The sequence below is a fragment of the Aythya ferina genome, assembly GCF_964211825.1.
Source record: "Aythya ferina genome assembly, chromosome: 20".
NCBI lineage: Eukaryota > Metazoa > Chordata > Aves > Anseriformes > Anatidae > Aythya > Aythya ferina.
The window spans coordinates 9,677,879-9,692,838 of record NC_140318.1 but is presented as its reverse complement, the minus strand read 5'-3'; the positions used below and the strand labels follow the sequence as shown (position 1 = coordinate 9,692,838).

General features: G+C 47.4%; 1 protein-coding gene across 13 annotated transcripts in view; it reads left to right on the top strand.

The window, feature by feature from the left end:
- Positions 1–14,960, top strand: part of EHMT1 (euchromatic histone lysine methyltransferase 1) — a 113,863-nt gene that overhangs the window by 81,576 nt on the left and 17,327 nt on the right. For 11 of the 13 annotated variants that reach the window (XM_084494390.1, XM_084494396.1, XM_084494395.1 and 8 more), the window contains 9 exons: positions 813–958; positions 3,626–3,769; positions 5,285–5,511; positions 6,258–6,422; positions 6,923–7,005; positions 8,259–8,365; positions 10,244–10,366; positions 12,336–12,437; positions 13,151–13,255. In XM_084494390.1, the coding sequence (XP_084350516.1) occupies positions 813–958; positions 3,626–3,769; positions 5,285–5,511; positions 6,258–6,422; positions 6,923–7,005; positions 8,259–8,365; positions 10,244–10,366; positions 12,336–12,437; positions 13,151–13,255 (1,202 nt within the window). The remainder of the gene's footprint in view (positions 1–812; positions 959–3,625; positions 3,770–5,284; positions 5,512–6,257; positions 6,423–6,922; positions 7,006–8,258; positions 8,366–10,243; positions 10,367–12,335; positions 12,438–13,150; positions 13,256–14,960) is intronic. The other 2 variants (XM_084494388.1, XM_084494387.1) reach the window with 1 other exon arrangement.

Genomic DNA, 14,960 nt, shown 5'->3' with positions numbered 1-14,960 from the left:
GATGTTACAGCTATGTAGGGTTCAAATAAGTGTGCAGGACAAAAAGTAACCCCCTGTGTCATTAGATCAGTGTTCTGCAGTCACAGGGAACCAAGTAACTGAGCTGAATTCAGAGGGGCCACAAGAACATCCACGCTGTGCCCCCATGCCTGGCCCTGTGTCCCCTTCACAGCCTTTATCCACCTCTATAAAGGCTTGGAAATGTTAAAAATCTGGAAGAAAGAGATGAGGAGAAAGGAAGAACATCTGAACATTTTGCTGTTGTCTTTTCTTGGGCTTGTTCTCTTTCCAAAAACAATAATTCTTGGTTGGCTGAGACCAAATAGTCCCAGGAATTGTGTTTTCCCGTCTGTGTAATAAGCTCCTGCAAATAGAAGTTTGTGCTTTCCTGATCTTCTCTATTTATCACTCCACTAACTATACAAATTTCCAACTTCAGGTGGTTTCCTACAAATTTTCTGGTGCCAGAGCACAGCGTTGTGGAGTAGGTGTGGAGGAGAGACAGACTGATAAAAATCTGTACCTTGTCGTTGCTTTGCATGTTGGGGTTTTCTCAGAATAAGCTGTTCTTAACTTACTATTCTTAATTCAGCACTGTCATCTGTAGCGTGGCTGGACTTGGAAAAGTACGGTGTGCTTCTGCAAACTCCATCTGGTGTAAGAAGGGGTCTGTTCTGCAGGGTTTAGATGATTTCTGACTCAGGATGTGGAGTGGGAAGATGCCACAGGACATGGGCGGTGTTGATAGACGGCTGCATCCTTTCTCCTGGAAGGTGACTTCAGAGTTCATTCACTGCTCTTCTGTACCCTAGGTCTTTCCAATGGCCCTGAAGCAATGGAAGTAGATGGTCTCCAGGAAGTCCCCCTCTGTAGCTGTCGAATGGAAACCCCCAAAAGCAGAGAGATCACCACACTAGCCAACAACCAGTGCATGGCCACGGAGAGCGTGGATAACGAGGTAGGAGCCTGTCTTTCAGCTTCTCGCAGACTTTTCTCCTCCGGACAGAGACAGAAAGAAAACAAAGCCATGCCAGGAGCATGCGTCAGGGTCACGCAGAGGCTCCGCAGCCTGCTAGACTGGGAGCCTGCTGGGGTGCTGGAATGGCAGGGCAAACATCTCGCTCAAACACTCTGCATAGGTCGCACGTTTGGGTTAAAGCCACTCTAAAGGGAGCAGGTGCAGTCTGCAGGGCTGACTGGAGAGGCACTGGGTGGATCTGCTGCTTGTCCTGGCCTGTGTAGCTGGATCGAGTTGATGTAACAGACACACTTCAGGCCAAGTGGGCTAAAATACATCAGCATGCATCAAAGTGAGAGAATCCAATCAGGGGAAGCTTGGAGCTGGTTTCCCTTGACTACGAAGGAGCTGATGCAAACCTTTCCGTAGCCAGCTCTTGAGTTTCTGGAACTTGGCATGCTGTCCACCAGCTCAGTCTCCCTTGGCCCTCCTCTTTCCTCCTCCCCCCAAGAGGCTTCTGTTACAAAGCTTCCTATGTCCTGGCAGCCCTGCGCAGCCTCCAGGTCTGGCTGGCTGGAAACGGTTGCACTTGATGCCTCTCTGTCATCACAGCTGGGCTAGTTGGGCTCTGGTGATTCCACGAGGCTTGGAAGTAAGTGGCAGAAGTGACTCCCTCCCACAGTCTGAAAAGTAAGACTGCGGGACGGAAACAAACCCAGTAGGTGCTCATTTTTCTGGGAGGCACTTGGGTTTCTTGGAAGTTTCAGCTGAACTGCAGCCATGCTGCAGTGCTCTGATACTTACTGGTAGTAGGACAAGGAGTCAGAGCACTCCTGGTTCTTCTGGAGGATCCCAGGATGGAGGGAGGAAGGGATAATCAAATTTACAGCCCAGCTCTACTTCTGTTAGTATGTGCTGGTACCTATAGAGAAAGGAATTTCAATAGCATGACAAAATTGATTAATTAAGGAAAGAACGCCCTGGAGATTTATGGGAGAGAGGGGGGCTCCAGCGTTTCTAAATAAACACAAAGTATACAGAAGAGTTTCTATGGTTGTTTGACAGCTCTTTCCCCAGATAAATCAGAGAAAGGAATAGCAAAGGCCATGCTTTATGTCAGATTCTTTTTCATGATGGGATAAGTGACTCATAGATGTTGTAAGGATATTATGTGTATGAATAGTGGGTTCTTAAGACTGTCGTGTCCTTGGATAATGTTATAAATAGTTATGAGCACCGTGCTGCACTCTGTAATGGCTGGAAAATAGCAATTAATCATTTTGTACTTTTTAGACTTTTCTAACAAATAATATAGCGTGACACAATAACGCAGGGACTTCCTTGCAGAGACGGTGCAGCTTTTCCCATCTTAATCAAATTTCCTCCCCTCATAAGTAAAATCAATGGCACAGTCCTGTCCTGCAGCCCCTGGGGTCTGTGTGTTAGCAGTGGTCACTGGCCAAGGTGTCACAACCACAGGTAGACATTGCAGCTGCAGTCTGGGTAAGCTGGATCAGATGCTAAGGGGGAAACATGAGCTCAGGTTAAAAATCTGTTCTTTTTTCTCTAGGGAAGTTGATTGTAGGAGGAGTGTAGTTTAAAAAAAAAAAAAAAAAAAAAAAAAGAGTCAGAGAAGAAGTTTAGTTTTGCTGAGAAAAAGCAGCAAATCAATCCTCAGGTAGACAGTCTGTTAGTGATGAGCACGCAGTGTTCCCTACCGACCCGTCTGGTCACAGTGGCAGCACACAGTAAACTGTGCCCAGATTTCGGTAGGGATGTTTCCTTGTAAGAGCCTTGCATGTTTATAGTTCTAGTTCAGAAATGTGCTCTGCCAAACATCTGGGGTAAGCAAGGTTATTATTAGAGGAAGTTAGAGAACCCAAACCCTGTCACATCATGCTGGCAGGTGGCAACTAGGATGTGAAAATGTCATAGACATGTGCACGGGTAGCAGAAAGGAGGAAGCACCGGTCCTTCTGACACAGCAGAGTGAGTAACTCTGGTGGGAAAAGCCCCAGCTATGGAGCCCGCTGTCATTAACAGAACAAGGTGTGGTATAAGAGAAGGCAGCTTGTAAGCCCAGAGTTGTACGTTGGTAAAATATTTCAGAAAACACGCTCAAAATCTGACTTCAGCTGAGCTCTCGTGAAAGCCTGGCTCTTCATCCCTGTGGTCTGGGCAGGGGCCAGTGCTGGAACCAGTACAGACGATAACTTAGCTGGCAACGAAGAGCAATTATTTTTCCCTTTATCTTCCTGTGACTTATACTTTTGAACAGTAACAAGATTTAGTGCGTATGGTCTTATTCTCTTGGTCACCGACACCCGCTCTTCCTGGCAAAACAAGAGCGTGTGTTGTGTGAGTCAGGCCCCTGGGACTGCCCCTTCTGTGGCTGCTTGGCTGGTGCGTATTTCCAGTTACGATTTTTCTTGCAAGGAACAAACGACTCTGGTCCACATGCATGTTAGTTAGTAAATGATGCATTTCTTCCTGTGAGAGCAGCTTTCACAGCTTCCTGCTGCACTGCTAATGCTATCTGGCACACATCTGAATTACTGTGAAAAAGCCAGGGCTCATCAAGGCAGTGTGCAAAATCTTCCTCCGCACAAGCACAGAGAGTGTTTTGGTCTCCAGTAATTTCATTTCCTTTAATTTCTCCTGTTCCAGCTGGGCCGATGCACAAACAGTGTGGTTAAGTATGAACTGATGCGCCCGTCTAACAAAGTCCAGCTTTTGGTGCTGTGTGAGGACCATAGAGGGAGGATGGTGAAACACCAGTGTTGCCCTGGCTGTGGATACTTTTGCACTGCAGTAAGTCCGTGCTCTCAATCTAGGGAATGGGGTACGTGTCGCAGTAGCTGGAAGAGCTGAAGGTGGAGATGTACCTAAAGGGGTTTACTGACTTCCTGGCATAAGCTCCACCTCGTTCCACAGCACGTCAGATGGTGTTTTCAACAGCAACCTGTGTGAGGGTAGCTGCAATTGTCATTTTAACTTCCTGGAGACCCCAAGGGGTGTTACCAAAGGGGTGGAAGTCTCGCCTTAGGATTTTTTTTGGAAGAAGGGTTCTTTCTTCCTCTGTACACTCAATCACATCAAAAATGGTATTGGCCTGGTTTGTAAATGAGTCTGCGTACAAAAGAATTGGTTCTGTCCCCCAGCCTGCTCATGAAGGCTTAGGTGGAGAACCTGAGTGATGGCACCTGAACAAGGCAGTGTTTGAGATCTCCAGCTGCTTCTTCCACCTCTGCCACTGAGGCTTTTAATAGCATTGGTCCAGTCCTTGAAGATGTCAGTGTCCTATTTCCCTGTTGGTAAAACACCAGTTGAGGGACTCCCGAGGTGATGGGGCAGCTTAATTGTCTGATGTTAGAGTTCTTTAAGATAACTCAATGAAAGATGCTACAGTAGTCTCAACGTTATAGTAATTGTAATAAATGGAGCCATGCTGAGTCAAAGATCATTTAAAAGATAAAATTCTCAAAACCCTTAAAGACATTTTGCAAAGCTGACATAGAGTTAATTAGATTTCTTGGGAGGACCATGAGTTCAGGAGAAGAGTGGGCTTTGGCTAACCTTTCCTTAAATGCTCTTGCATCTCTGAGTGACATGTCATAGTTCATAAAGGAGAACCTGGGAGTGTTTGTCTGGGTTATCAGTCACTAATAACACAGCACGGTAGGGCTTTAGGTAGCACTACTAGGATAGAGTGATGAATTCTGGGGTACCGTCAGTTCAGCTCGGAGGACTTTGCTGGAAAGAGAAAATAATTTTAGGAAAGGTTGCTCACATCTGTTGAATGAGCAGTCAGCCATGTTATTGGGGTTAAACAGCATAAAACCAGGGCTGGTCCAAGCAGAGAAGTCGCATGCTTTGGGTTTCATTGGGATTAACAGCTGATTTAATTATGTTAATGTAGTTCCTTGAAAGGTTTGCGTGCAGGTTTGTTAGGTAGTTTTAACGCTGGCTCAGCACACAGGTTTGAAGTTTTCTTTTCCAGTTTTGGGAGCATCCTTACAGTACACTGGCACTTCTAGAAACGTAAGCAAGAACTTAAGTGTTAGAAGAAAGAGCTGGAAAATGGGACTTTCTGGTTCTGTTTGCCAAATGCAATTAAAAACTTGCTTTGCAGTTCCTAACCAAGTGAGTTTTTTCCTATTACCTTGGTTTTGTTCTCTTCTAAAGTGGCAGTGCTTGCTTACTGTACTGGAAGCGCAAGGGACAAGAGTGGTGATGAAATATTTAAGAGCTCTACGGATGAAGCATGTAGAAGGGGTAAGGCATGTAGTGACCAAGGTGTGAATATCTCCTCTGTGGTTCTTTTAGGGCACTTTCATGGAGTGTCAGCCTGAGAGCAGCATCTCCCACCGTTTCCACAAGAACTGTGCCTCCCAGGTCAACGACACGAGCTACTGCCCACACTGCGGGGAAGAGGCCTCCAAGGCAAAGGAGGTGACAATAGCAAAAGCAGACACGACCTCAACAGTGTCGCTGACCTACGAGCAGCAAAAACCAGCAGCTGTGGAGGGAAGGGCTGATACCACGACAGGGAGGTGAGCTTGGGAGCACGTGGCAACCTCAACCCTTGTGCCAGACCATGCTTTGCATTTGAATGCTTGTGCTCCTCCTGGCAGAGCAAAGCATTTTCTGGTCCTGCTCTGATAAGCCAAGCTCCAATACAGGAATTTGAAAGCGTATTCTGTGCTCTTCGCTGTGCCAGAGAGGAGCCCAGCAACCACAGGGTGAGCTGGGGCAGAGGCTGTGAAGATGGGTTTAGGAGTTAATACGATTCCTTCCTCTTATTGTTAGCAAAGAAATAATAGTGAAATGAGTTGATGTTGCCAGGTTTGGTTTTTGAATGAGAGGGAAATTCATATGGTGTATCTAGCCTCAGCTGCCAACTTACAGCAATGGGCACAGGTAAAAGAACCAAAATCAGACCAGAACCAAATACGGATGGAACCATCCTTGTGATGAGCAGTGCTCTGAGTTCCCACGTGTTCTGATCTTGTTGTGATGGCTTTCGTGGCTTGCAGGAGCAGGGCAGTGCACTCAGCCCCGTGTTCTTCTGTTTGTTATTGCACAGAGTACATCAAAACGTAATCATAGGGCAATGAAACTACTTTTCAGGGCAAGTTCTTACCAAAAAGGCTGTAAAATATATTGGTTTGTGTTTCAATTTTGCTTACTCTATCTGTCGATTTAAAATCCATTCCCTTTCCTTCTTTGGCATAAGATACACATAATGCTGTATATTTTTAATGGTTGTGCTTTGACTGTCTCTTGTTTTTCTCTTCAGTGGCACTGGAACGCGATTGTCGGAGGAAGACAAGCCAGAAAGTTCGGCTGCTGAGGGGTTTGACTTAGCTGGGTCTTCAGTTTTTCCAAAGCCTACTACTAGCCTGACCCAGGGACCAGTTAAAGAAACTCTGGAAAGTGCCCTGATTGCCCTGGACTCAGAAAAGTAAGAAAAAGGGCTCTGCATCTTCCAGTTCCCAGCAGAGTTGCTTAATGTAGAGAATACTGAGATTTAGCTTCTCTGGATTTTGATGCCACTGATACCTTGCACATTTTTATTCACTCCAGTCACTTGTTAGTCCCAACAGATCACTGATTCAAGAGAGCAGCTGTAGCTCTGAATGTTGTAGTAATTCATCTGGAGGATTTACTTTTTCATTGGCCCTCTAACTTCAGCTGTCACTACTAGGAGTTCCCATTTACAGTATTAAGATCCTGGATTTTTGATTAGCATCATGAAAATAGGTACGGCCATTGTTACAACAAGGCTGGCTGTGGTTGGAGCTGGAAGTTTGAATATCTCCTGGAGTGTTGATATTTGTTATTCCTGGCACTCGAGCTGTACTCTAAGGACAGACTTTGTCATGCCCATGGTGTGGGTTGGGGTAAAATGCTGGGGATGTTCTTCAGTGAGTATTAATTCTGCCTCTTTCCCCACTTCTGCAGACCCAAGAAGTTACGGTTCCATCCAAAGCAGTTATACTTCTCTGCAAGGCAAGGAGAGCTGCAAAAAGTCCTGCTTATGTTGGGTAGGTGGCTCTTTCCCAGGATATTGCGTGTCTGGCAGTACTCCCAGCTCCTGCCAGGCAGTTGCCAGAGTCCAGTTCCCAGCATGGCAGCACGTCATATTCCCCACTGCCCCTTGTGAGTGGTGTTGGAGGAGAAAGCCACTTTTGCAAGTAATGTGTCATCAGAAATGGCTGTGAAAATGTGGACTTGCTCCCAGCTTGCTTCTGCATTTGGACATGGTTTTATCCCGAGAAGTTGTTTCTGCCCCCATATGACCTATGTATGATTTTTCCAGTCCAACAAACCTTTGCCTCCCCATGCAGTGGGCTAACTGGGTATTTGCATCCAGGGGAGAGGTAAAAAGATGGGAGTGTGTTTAAATTAAGATCAATCTGCAAGAGAGCAGAAAGGAAGAGACCTTCAACACATGGGGCTTTGCTCTGGGGGTGCATAACTGTCTGTCACCAGCTGACTTAGATCTGGTTGGGGTTGTTTTTACCAACAAATACTCCAGAGGAATCACCCCCTGTGAAGGACACAGTGTTTCACTTAGGATCATTTCCTTTCCACTCCAGTACTTTGCAGTACATTTTTGGATGCTCTCTGGTCTTTTGCGTTATCAGACTCTTCTTTTTTCTCCTAGCAAGTGTTAGCTTCATTGTTCGTGTCTTCAATAGCACCAAAATGTTATTCATTGATATTTAACTATGGCCTCATCATATGCAACATGTTATCATGCCCAGACATCTTTGTCTGGCTGTCATCATCATCTGTCAGTCTTCGCACAGCTGTGAGAATCTCTGGCCAGATCCTGAGCTTGTGTTAGTTGGAGGAGCTCCATCCACTTTGCAGCCTGTGCTTACAGGGACGCAAAGAGGATCACTAATAGCAAGTGCAGTTAGTAGTGGTCCTGAGACAGAAAAGCTGGGTAGTACTGACTCTGTTGTTTACAACAGCAGCATTTTTTTTCCTTTTTACCCTTGCGTGGTTCCGATGGTATTTGTTGCAGTGAGAGATGGGGAACTGTGAATCTGAGGGAGATGGCCTGGGTAGAAATTGGAGTGCCTTAAGCGTATTATATTCCATGGTGTTTCTGAAGTGCCTGGTTTGAGGGCTGCTGCATATCGAATGTCCATGGGACTGCCCTGAGAGCTTTTTGGCTTGCGTGTGTAGTGAGACATGAGAAGGGCTGAGGATGGGCTGGGGACACTCTCATTACGCTTTTCTCTAATCTCTGAATTGTGGTTGAAAGCATCTCTGCTCTGTTTTTCAGTGGATGGAATTGACCCTAATTTTAAAATGGAGCATCAGAGTAAGAGAACCCCTCTCCATGCTGCCGCTGAGTCTGGCCACGTGGACATCTGCCATATGCTGATTCAGGTCTGTCTCCACTTAGGTTTTTCTGTACAAGCAATTTTCTGTGGTTTTTGGTCTCTTGCCCCACACAGCTAAAGCACGCTTGAAAATCAGCACTGAAAAACCTAATTTTCAGGGTTTGCTGCAGGAAGAGTGGCAGAGAGTAGTGTGAACACTCAGATGACACGACTAAAGCTGATTTTCTAGGCCGTTCTCCAGACAAGCTTCGCTGTCTGGGCAGTGAGCACGTGAAGCTTTGTTGTAGGGCACTGTGGAGCAGGTGGGAGCCCATGTGCCTGAGCACACCCAGCGGCGTAGTGCGCGGCCAGATGTGCCAGCACAGGCTGACCACTGGCAGTCTGCAGGAGAGCTGTGAGCTGCTGCCAAGTTCCTCTCTGTAACGATGGGTAGGCTGTAGAGCCTGCGAGCTAGCAGACCCTGCCTTGCCTTCTGTCAAAAACTGAGAAACTGCAGCAGGGTTTTCCTTTACAGTGCAAATGCCAAGTATGTGAAAAGAAGAGGAGGAAAGATGCAAGTTTCACCTGTTGTCTGAGATTTAGGCTGTGATGAATTTGAGTGAGGGAAGACGGTGAAAGACATAACAGTTCCGTGAGAGTAACCCTGTAATATGATGTGAAGAAAACAGAAGCCTTTCAAGAGCTATAGCTTTCATTTTTAGTATTGGCATACATCGTCCTGAGTGACTGGTTGTGTTTTGGTTACCGTTTGTGACTAGTAAACCTTAAAAGGCTTTTGAGAAACTGTCAATGCCACGTCTTTGAAAACGAGCCCGCTGAGATGTTGCGTCTCAGCATGCACAGTGCTGTATGAAGGTGCAGCTTCACTCGAGTTACTGCAAGTGAAGATAACAGAATGACTCATAGGAGTAAACGGAGCAAATTTTTCAAGATACTACAAACAATTCGAATCAAGTATCAGAAGGGCTGGTTTGTTTCCAGGGTCATTTACATTTTCGTCTGTTCCCTGATGTCTGGCTGTTGCAGTAGTGCAGTGTTTGGCTGGGACTGTCCCCAGCATGTTAAACTTGAAATACCTCTTCTCTGGTCTGAGTTCCTCTCACTATTTAAGAGTAGGCAAAACAAATACATTCAGTGGGAAGCACCCAAAAGCAATGGGGCCATCTTGTGCCAGGTGAAGCTGAGTCAGCATGCTGCTGCTGTAAACAGCTCTTTGCTTCGTGCATATATGCATGCATGATCTGCCAAGGGTTGTGCTGTTTCCTAAATTTTCTTTTGGTTTTAAGTATTGGGTGGATTACTGAGCTAAACCAAAGAGTTAAAATAGGCAAGATGCATGAGATGGTAGAGTTCTGGAAAAGAAGATGATTTTGGTCCAAGGCACTGTGAGTTGGACTTAATGAATTCTTAGAGACATCTGTAGAAACATTAGCATCGACTTCAACAGAAACAGCCAGTCTCCAAAATTTTTGACATCTCCCACCTCTGTTGCAATCAGCAAGTTGTTCCCACTGCTTAGGGTGTTGTCAAGTGCTGTCTGCCTGTTCATCGTGTCTGGAGAAATGATAGAGCAGGGAAAACAAAGCTTCTGGAAAAAGAAGAGTGCTGATTTCTTCAGAATTGCTACCCAGGCTATCCAAGAAGCATCAGGACAAAAAGCATTAGTGACAAGAGTTGTTTAACAGCAGCTGTTCACTTCCTTATGCCCTGATTGGTGGCAGGAAAGAGGGCAAGCAGTGTGTGCTGCTTTCTGAAACAGGTGAAGTTTGACTGCTTTTTTTTTTTTTTTTTTTTTTTTTTCTCTCAAGCTTAATATGGCCAAATTTCAGGAACAATTTGCTACTAAATCTCTACTCCCACATCCTTCCTCTGATAACCAGTAATGATTACAGTTGTCCTTGTATTTGCCTTGGCCTCTTAACAGGCTGGTGCGAATATAGACACCTGCTCTGAAGACCAGAGAACCCCACTGATGGAAGCAGCAGAAAACAACCACCTGGAAACTGTGAAATACCTTATCAAGGCTGGAGCACTAGTAGATCCTAAGGTAGCAATTTATTCCTTACCCTTTTCTCCTGAAGAAGCCTCTGTCCATTATTTCTTTCATGACGGGTTTTAAGACTTGGTTGGAAGTGCCCAGGAAGAGGGGAGATGGACTTGTTTGTTTGGGGCTCAAAGGCTTGGGAAGGCTGTGGTTGTTGGTGGTGTTATTTTAATGATGCAGTGTCATGGCTCTGTGCACGTGGGGAAACGCTGTTGTTACTGCATCAGTTCACGTCACCAAAGGTGGGGATATTTGGTTAGATACGAGACCACTGAGTATTACTGTCAGAAGCCCACTACAGTGCATTTGGAGTTTGATTTCAGAGTTTCCTTCTCTACAGGCAATTAATCATGAGATTTTGGGGGTGACATTTTAAAATCGGTTGGTAATTAGGTGCTTGCAAAGCCAGCAAAAATGACAGAGGAAGCTTTGATTTCCAAAGGCCTGATGTGTGCTTTCTTGCAGTCACGCTGCACTGGCAAAATTGGACCCCGTCTTTAAACTCTCTACCCCTTAATTTCAACAAATACAATAAAATGCAGCTGTCTGTTCGTCTTTAGCATGCTCTGGTTGCTTTGCAATCTTGGAAAGTACACAGATCGTTTATCAAACCCTTAAATTAGATTCTGCTTGGAGCACAGGAACCCTCCCCATGTGAACTTCTTTTTGTTACAACCTGCAGCCGTTGGCTCGCTCCTGTCCTGCTGCTGGGGAGTATGGCAGGGCTGGGGTGAAGGAGCTAGCTGGGCTGGGAGGATTGCACAAGACAAGAACTGGTGTCCATCCCGAACCTTAGATGGCTTCTTGGGAGGCTGGTTCTGAGCTGGGAATGGGGAAAGGGCAGGGGAGGCTCATGTGGGTTCATGGTGGCAGCTGTCCCGAGCACCTTGCGGCAGTCTAAATGTTTCTCACCTGATTTATTCATGTCAGAGAGGAAAGAGGTTTCCTGCTCCTAAAGTTAAAGGGAAGGAAAAAATCCTGAGCTTGCATAAGCAAATTAGAAGCCTGAGATCATGTCTGAAGTCTAGACTAGTTTATTATGTTAATTAGTTTCTTGCACTAAATTAGTCATCTTCTGAAAGTGGCAACATTGCAGTTGGAAATTGGCTCCAGCCATTTCCCTGCAAAATCAAGAAGTTACTGGTGAGGGGGGGCCCAGCCTGCCCGGCCTGCAGGGCGAGGGGTGGGGGCTTTTCAGACCCCGGGCTGACGCTGCTGATCCTGGTAACAGAAGGCACCAGCCCCACTCAAAAACTGCCAAAAATCTATATTAGAACATGCCGGCTCTCTGTAGAGAGCTTCTGCATGGAGAAGCTGCACTTGGCTCATAGTGATTTAAGGGGAAGGCTGTGGCATTACTCAGATGTGTCAGGCTTTTTAGGGAGAGTGGAAACCCCTCCTTTGCCCCAGGGAGCCCCCTCGGTACAGTCCCTGACCCGAGGCTTCCCATCCTTGCTCCCCATCCTTGTGCTGCGATCTCTGTTCAGGGCAAATCCTCCCTCAGAAAACTGTAGTAGGAAGGAATCATTCTGTTTGTCGGGTTTTCATTTCCTCCTCTTTATTTCCTGCTCTCCAGTCCTTGCAGTGTGCTAAGCTCTTGGGATGTAAGCGTCTGATAAAAATCAGACTCCAGACGAGATTTTCGGTGTTGGTGTGGGAGTGTCTCCATCATGACTCACAGCCCCAGCCTGCCCATCTACACCAGACCCTGTGTTCTCAGCGCCCAGAAGCATTTCTCCTTTCAACCATTGCTGTTGTTTTTTATCCCCTGTCTCTCGGCACATGGCTGCAGGCACTGTGGGTCTTGGTCACTGTGGAGGCTCTCAGCCCCTTTTGCCCTGCTACCAGGTGTTGGGTTAAGCCCTGTGCTAATAAAAACAGCAAAAAAAATGTATAAACAGAATATTTTGGGTTGAAACAAGACTACTTTTTGGGGGTGTTCCCTGAGTGCTTGTTCTGTGCTTGTGTCCAGGATGCGGAGGGCTCCACGTGTCTGCACTTGGCTGCCAAGAAGGGGCACTACGATGTTGTCCAGTACCTCCTGTCCAACGGGAAGATGGATGTCAACTGCCAGGTGAGGCCTTTCTGCAAGGTGCAGAAGCTGCTCTTCTCCGGGCAGGGCCTTGAGCCTTGCCAGCGTGCTGCCTGGTTGCTGGAAGGCAGCCCTGCTGCTGGGGAGGATGTGAGAAAGGTGAGGTGTGGCAGTGCCGTGGGCGTCTCCTTCTGCCCTGGTGCAGAAACCTTCGCCCCGCTGACCTCATGGAAACTTTTCCTCCGTGTATCTCCAGTTGTAATTTCTCCTTGACCCTGAATTTGCCGGAGGAGCCTGTTCCCCAAGGGTGCAACTGCGCTCCTCTAGGAGAGGGGTGGGATGGTGGTCTTGCTGTGGGACAGGTCTAGCCTAGCACTCACCGTTGCAGAGCATCTTTGAGAAGCTTCTGTGAGCTTTTGCAAGAGCTTTCACAGAAGCTTGGCATTCATTGTGCCTTTTGGACAGTCATCTGGGTTTGAACCCCCTGAGATCCATCGGCATCGTGCTGAGCTGCAAATAAACTTGAGTTTGCTGAGGCAGAGTGGTTCGAATCCTGCCGGGCTCTGCAGGACCCTGAGGGACCTTTCCCTGCAGCAGCACGGACTGAAGGAGTGCAGTGAGGCTGACGTGGGGAGGGAAGGGGTCTGTGGCTCCCAGGCAGTGCACCCTGCTGTGGCTGCCAGGGTGCATGTGAACGTCAGCAGGAGACAGTCCTGTCCCTTCTGCGTGTCTCACCCTTTCCATCCCCTCCCCAGGACGACGGAGGCTGGACGCCGATGATCTGGGCCACTGAGTACAAGCACATCGAGCTGGTGAAGCTGCTGCTGGCAAAGGGGTCGGACATCAACATTCGAGACAATGTAAGGTTTTTTCTGGAAAATCTGTTTTAGAAATAACGCACAATCTCTGCTTAAAAGCCAAATGAGCCCAAGAACACAGATTTTAGGCTCAGTGCAGGAAGGCACAGTGATCCCTTGACATGGGTGGAGGCAAGTGCATGGTGGGAGAGCAATCCTCCATACTGTAGAAGAAGCTTTACAAGCGGGCAAGCAGTCCTTTTCCTCTGGCTCCTCTGATGTAAGCCGTAAGGATGCTGTACGTGGTGCTGCAGGGCGTAGTTAGCTCTGTGCATCACCACCTCTGGTCTGCCTGGGTCTGTCCTGCTGACACCTGGATGCTGTGCCGGGACGATCGCCCTCAGGACCAGACTTGACTGCTCCTTGTTTATGGGCCAGTGTGTGCTGGGGACATCTTGCTTGCTTTTTGTGGGGCATGAGCTCATGCTTGTGCTCTGCAGATGGATTGGGCAGATGCTGCAGCCACTCTGCCAGCAAATATTGCACGTCTGGCTTTTCCTAGGCACAACAAACCCCTAGCCACCAACGTGGACAGAGTGTGCCAGTGTGCCAGAGCTTGCTCTTGGCCTGCTTCACCTCTGTAAAACCTGCCTGAGTGGGAAGGGCTCTGTTGCTCAGGGGGTCTGCCTCAGCTGGGCACTCTGGGGGCCCTGTGTGTCTGTCAGCTGTTTCCACGGGGATTTTCAACAAAAAAGAGAAAAGGAGAGGGAGATGACTGAAGGGGGAAAAGGAGACTACATGCACGCTTCTGCTCGGAGCTTATTTATCAGCACAACTCCTTTTTTTCTTATTAGTGTATTTCTTACTTCTTCCTGCCTCTCTTTAAGGGTATTGAAACCCCAGAAGTGCCTGCAAGGCAAGCTTGGGTGTGAACCAGGGTGTGATGAGCTCCTCCAGGCTTGGGCCTGTAGGAGACATGAGATAGTTTAATAACTGAGGGGCAACTGGCTGCACTGCTTCCTGCACAGTGCTTACAACAAAGTGCTTACCTGCCGTCAGCTCACTCCCTAGCATGCCTCATGGCGATACGTTTTCTTATCCAAGGCTGCTAGTGCTTTTCTGATTCCAATGGATATAAGCACTGTTTTGTATTTGTCTTCCCAAATACGTCTTCTAGTGCCTGTTGGGTGCTGGCAGCGGTAGGTGCAGGCACGATTGTCGCATAGAGCTCAGAATGGCCCCAGCTGTTGTCAGGGTGTCACCTTCCCCAGTCTGAAAGTCCCTTCTCAGCAGGAGCCTCCATTTCCCTGGTGACAGAAATCATTCCCAGGCAGGTCCAGACCTCATGCTTTTCCTAAGAGCAAGAATCGAGGTGGGAGCGGGGGCTTTTTGGGTTGTTGCATGGCTTCAGAGCCCTGGCACGGACTCTGAATAAAGCTGTCTCTTGTCTGAGCTGTCACAGAAGCCTTTGGCTGCCAGTTACAAGATCACACATTAAATGATGAAAATCAAATCGCCCCAGTCAACAATTTACTTAAAAGAAAAATATCCCCTTAGCAGATGGATGTATGGCATATCCCTTACATACCCCCAGCGCAGAGTCTCCTGATTGCAGCCATTAAGAAGTGCTGTCGCTTGTGCTGGGAAACATCATCCTTGGCGAGAAATGCTTTTGATTGTAATTACGCTGCTGTTAGGCAGTAGCCAGTGCAAAGCAGCAGATCGAGGTGTCTGTGATGTGTCTGAGCGGCAGTGTGCGGTGTGCAAG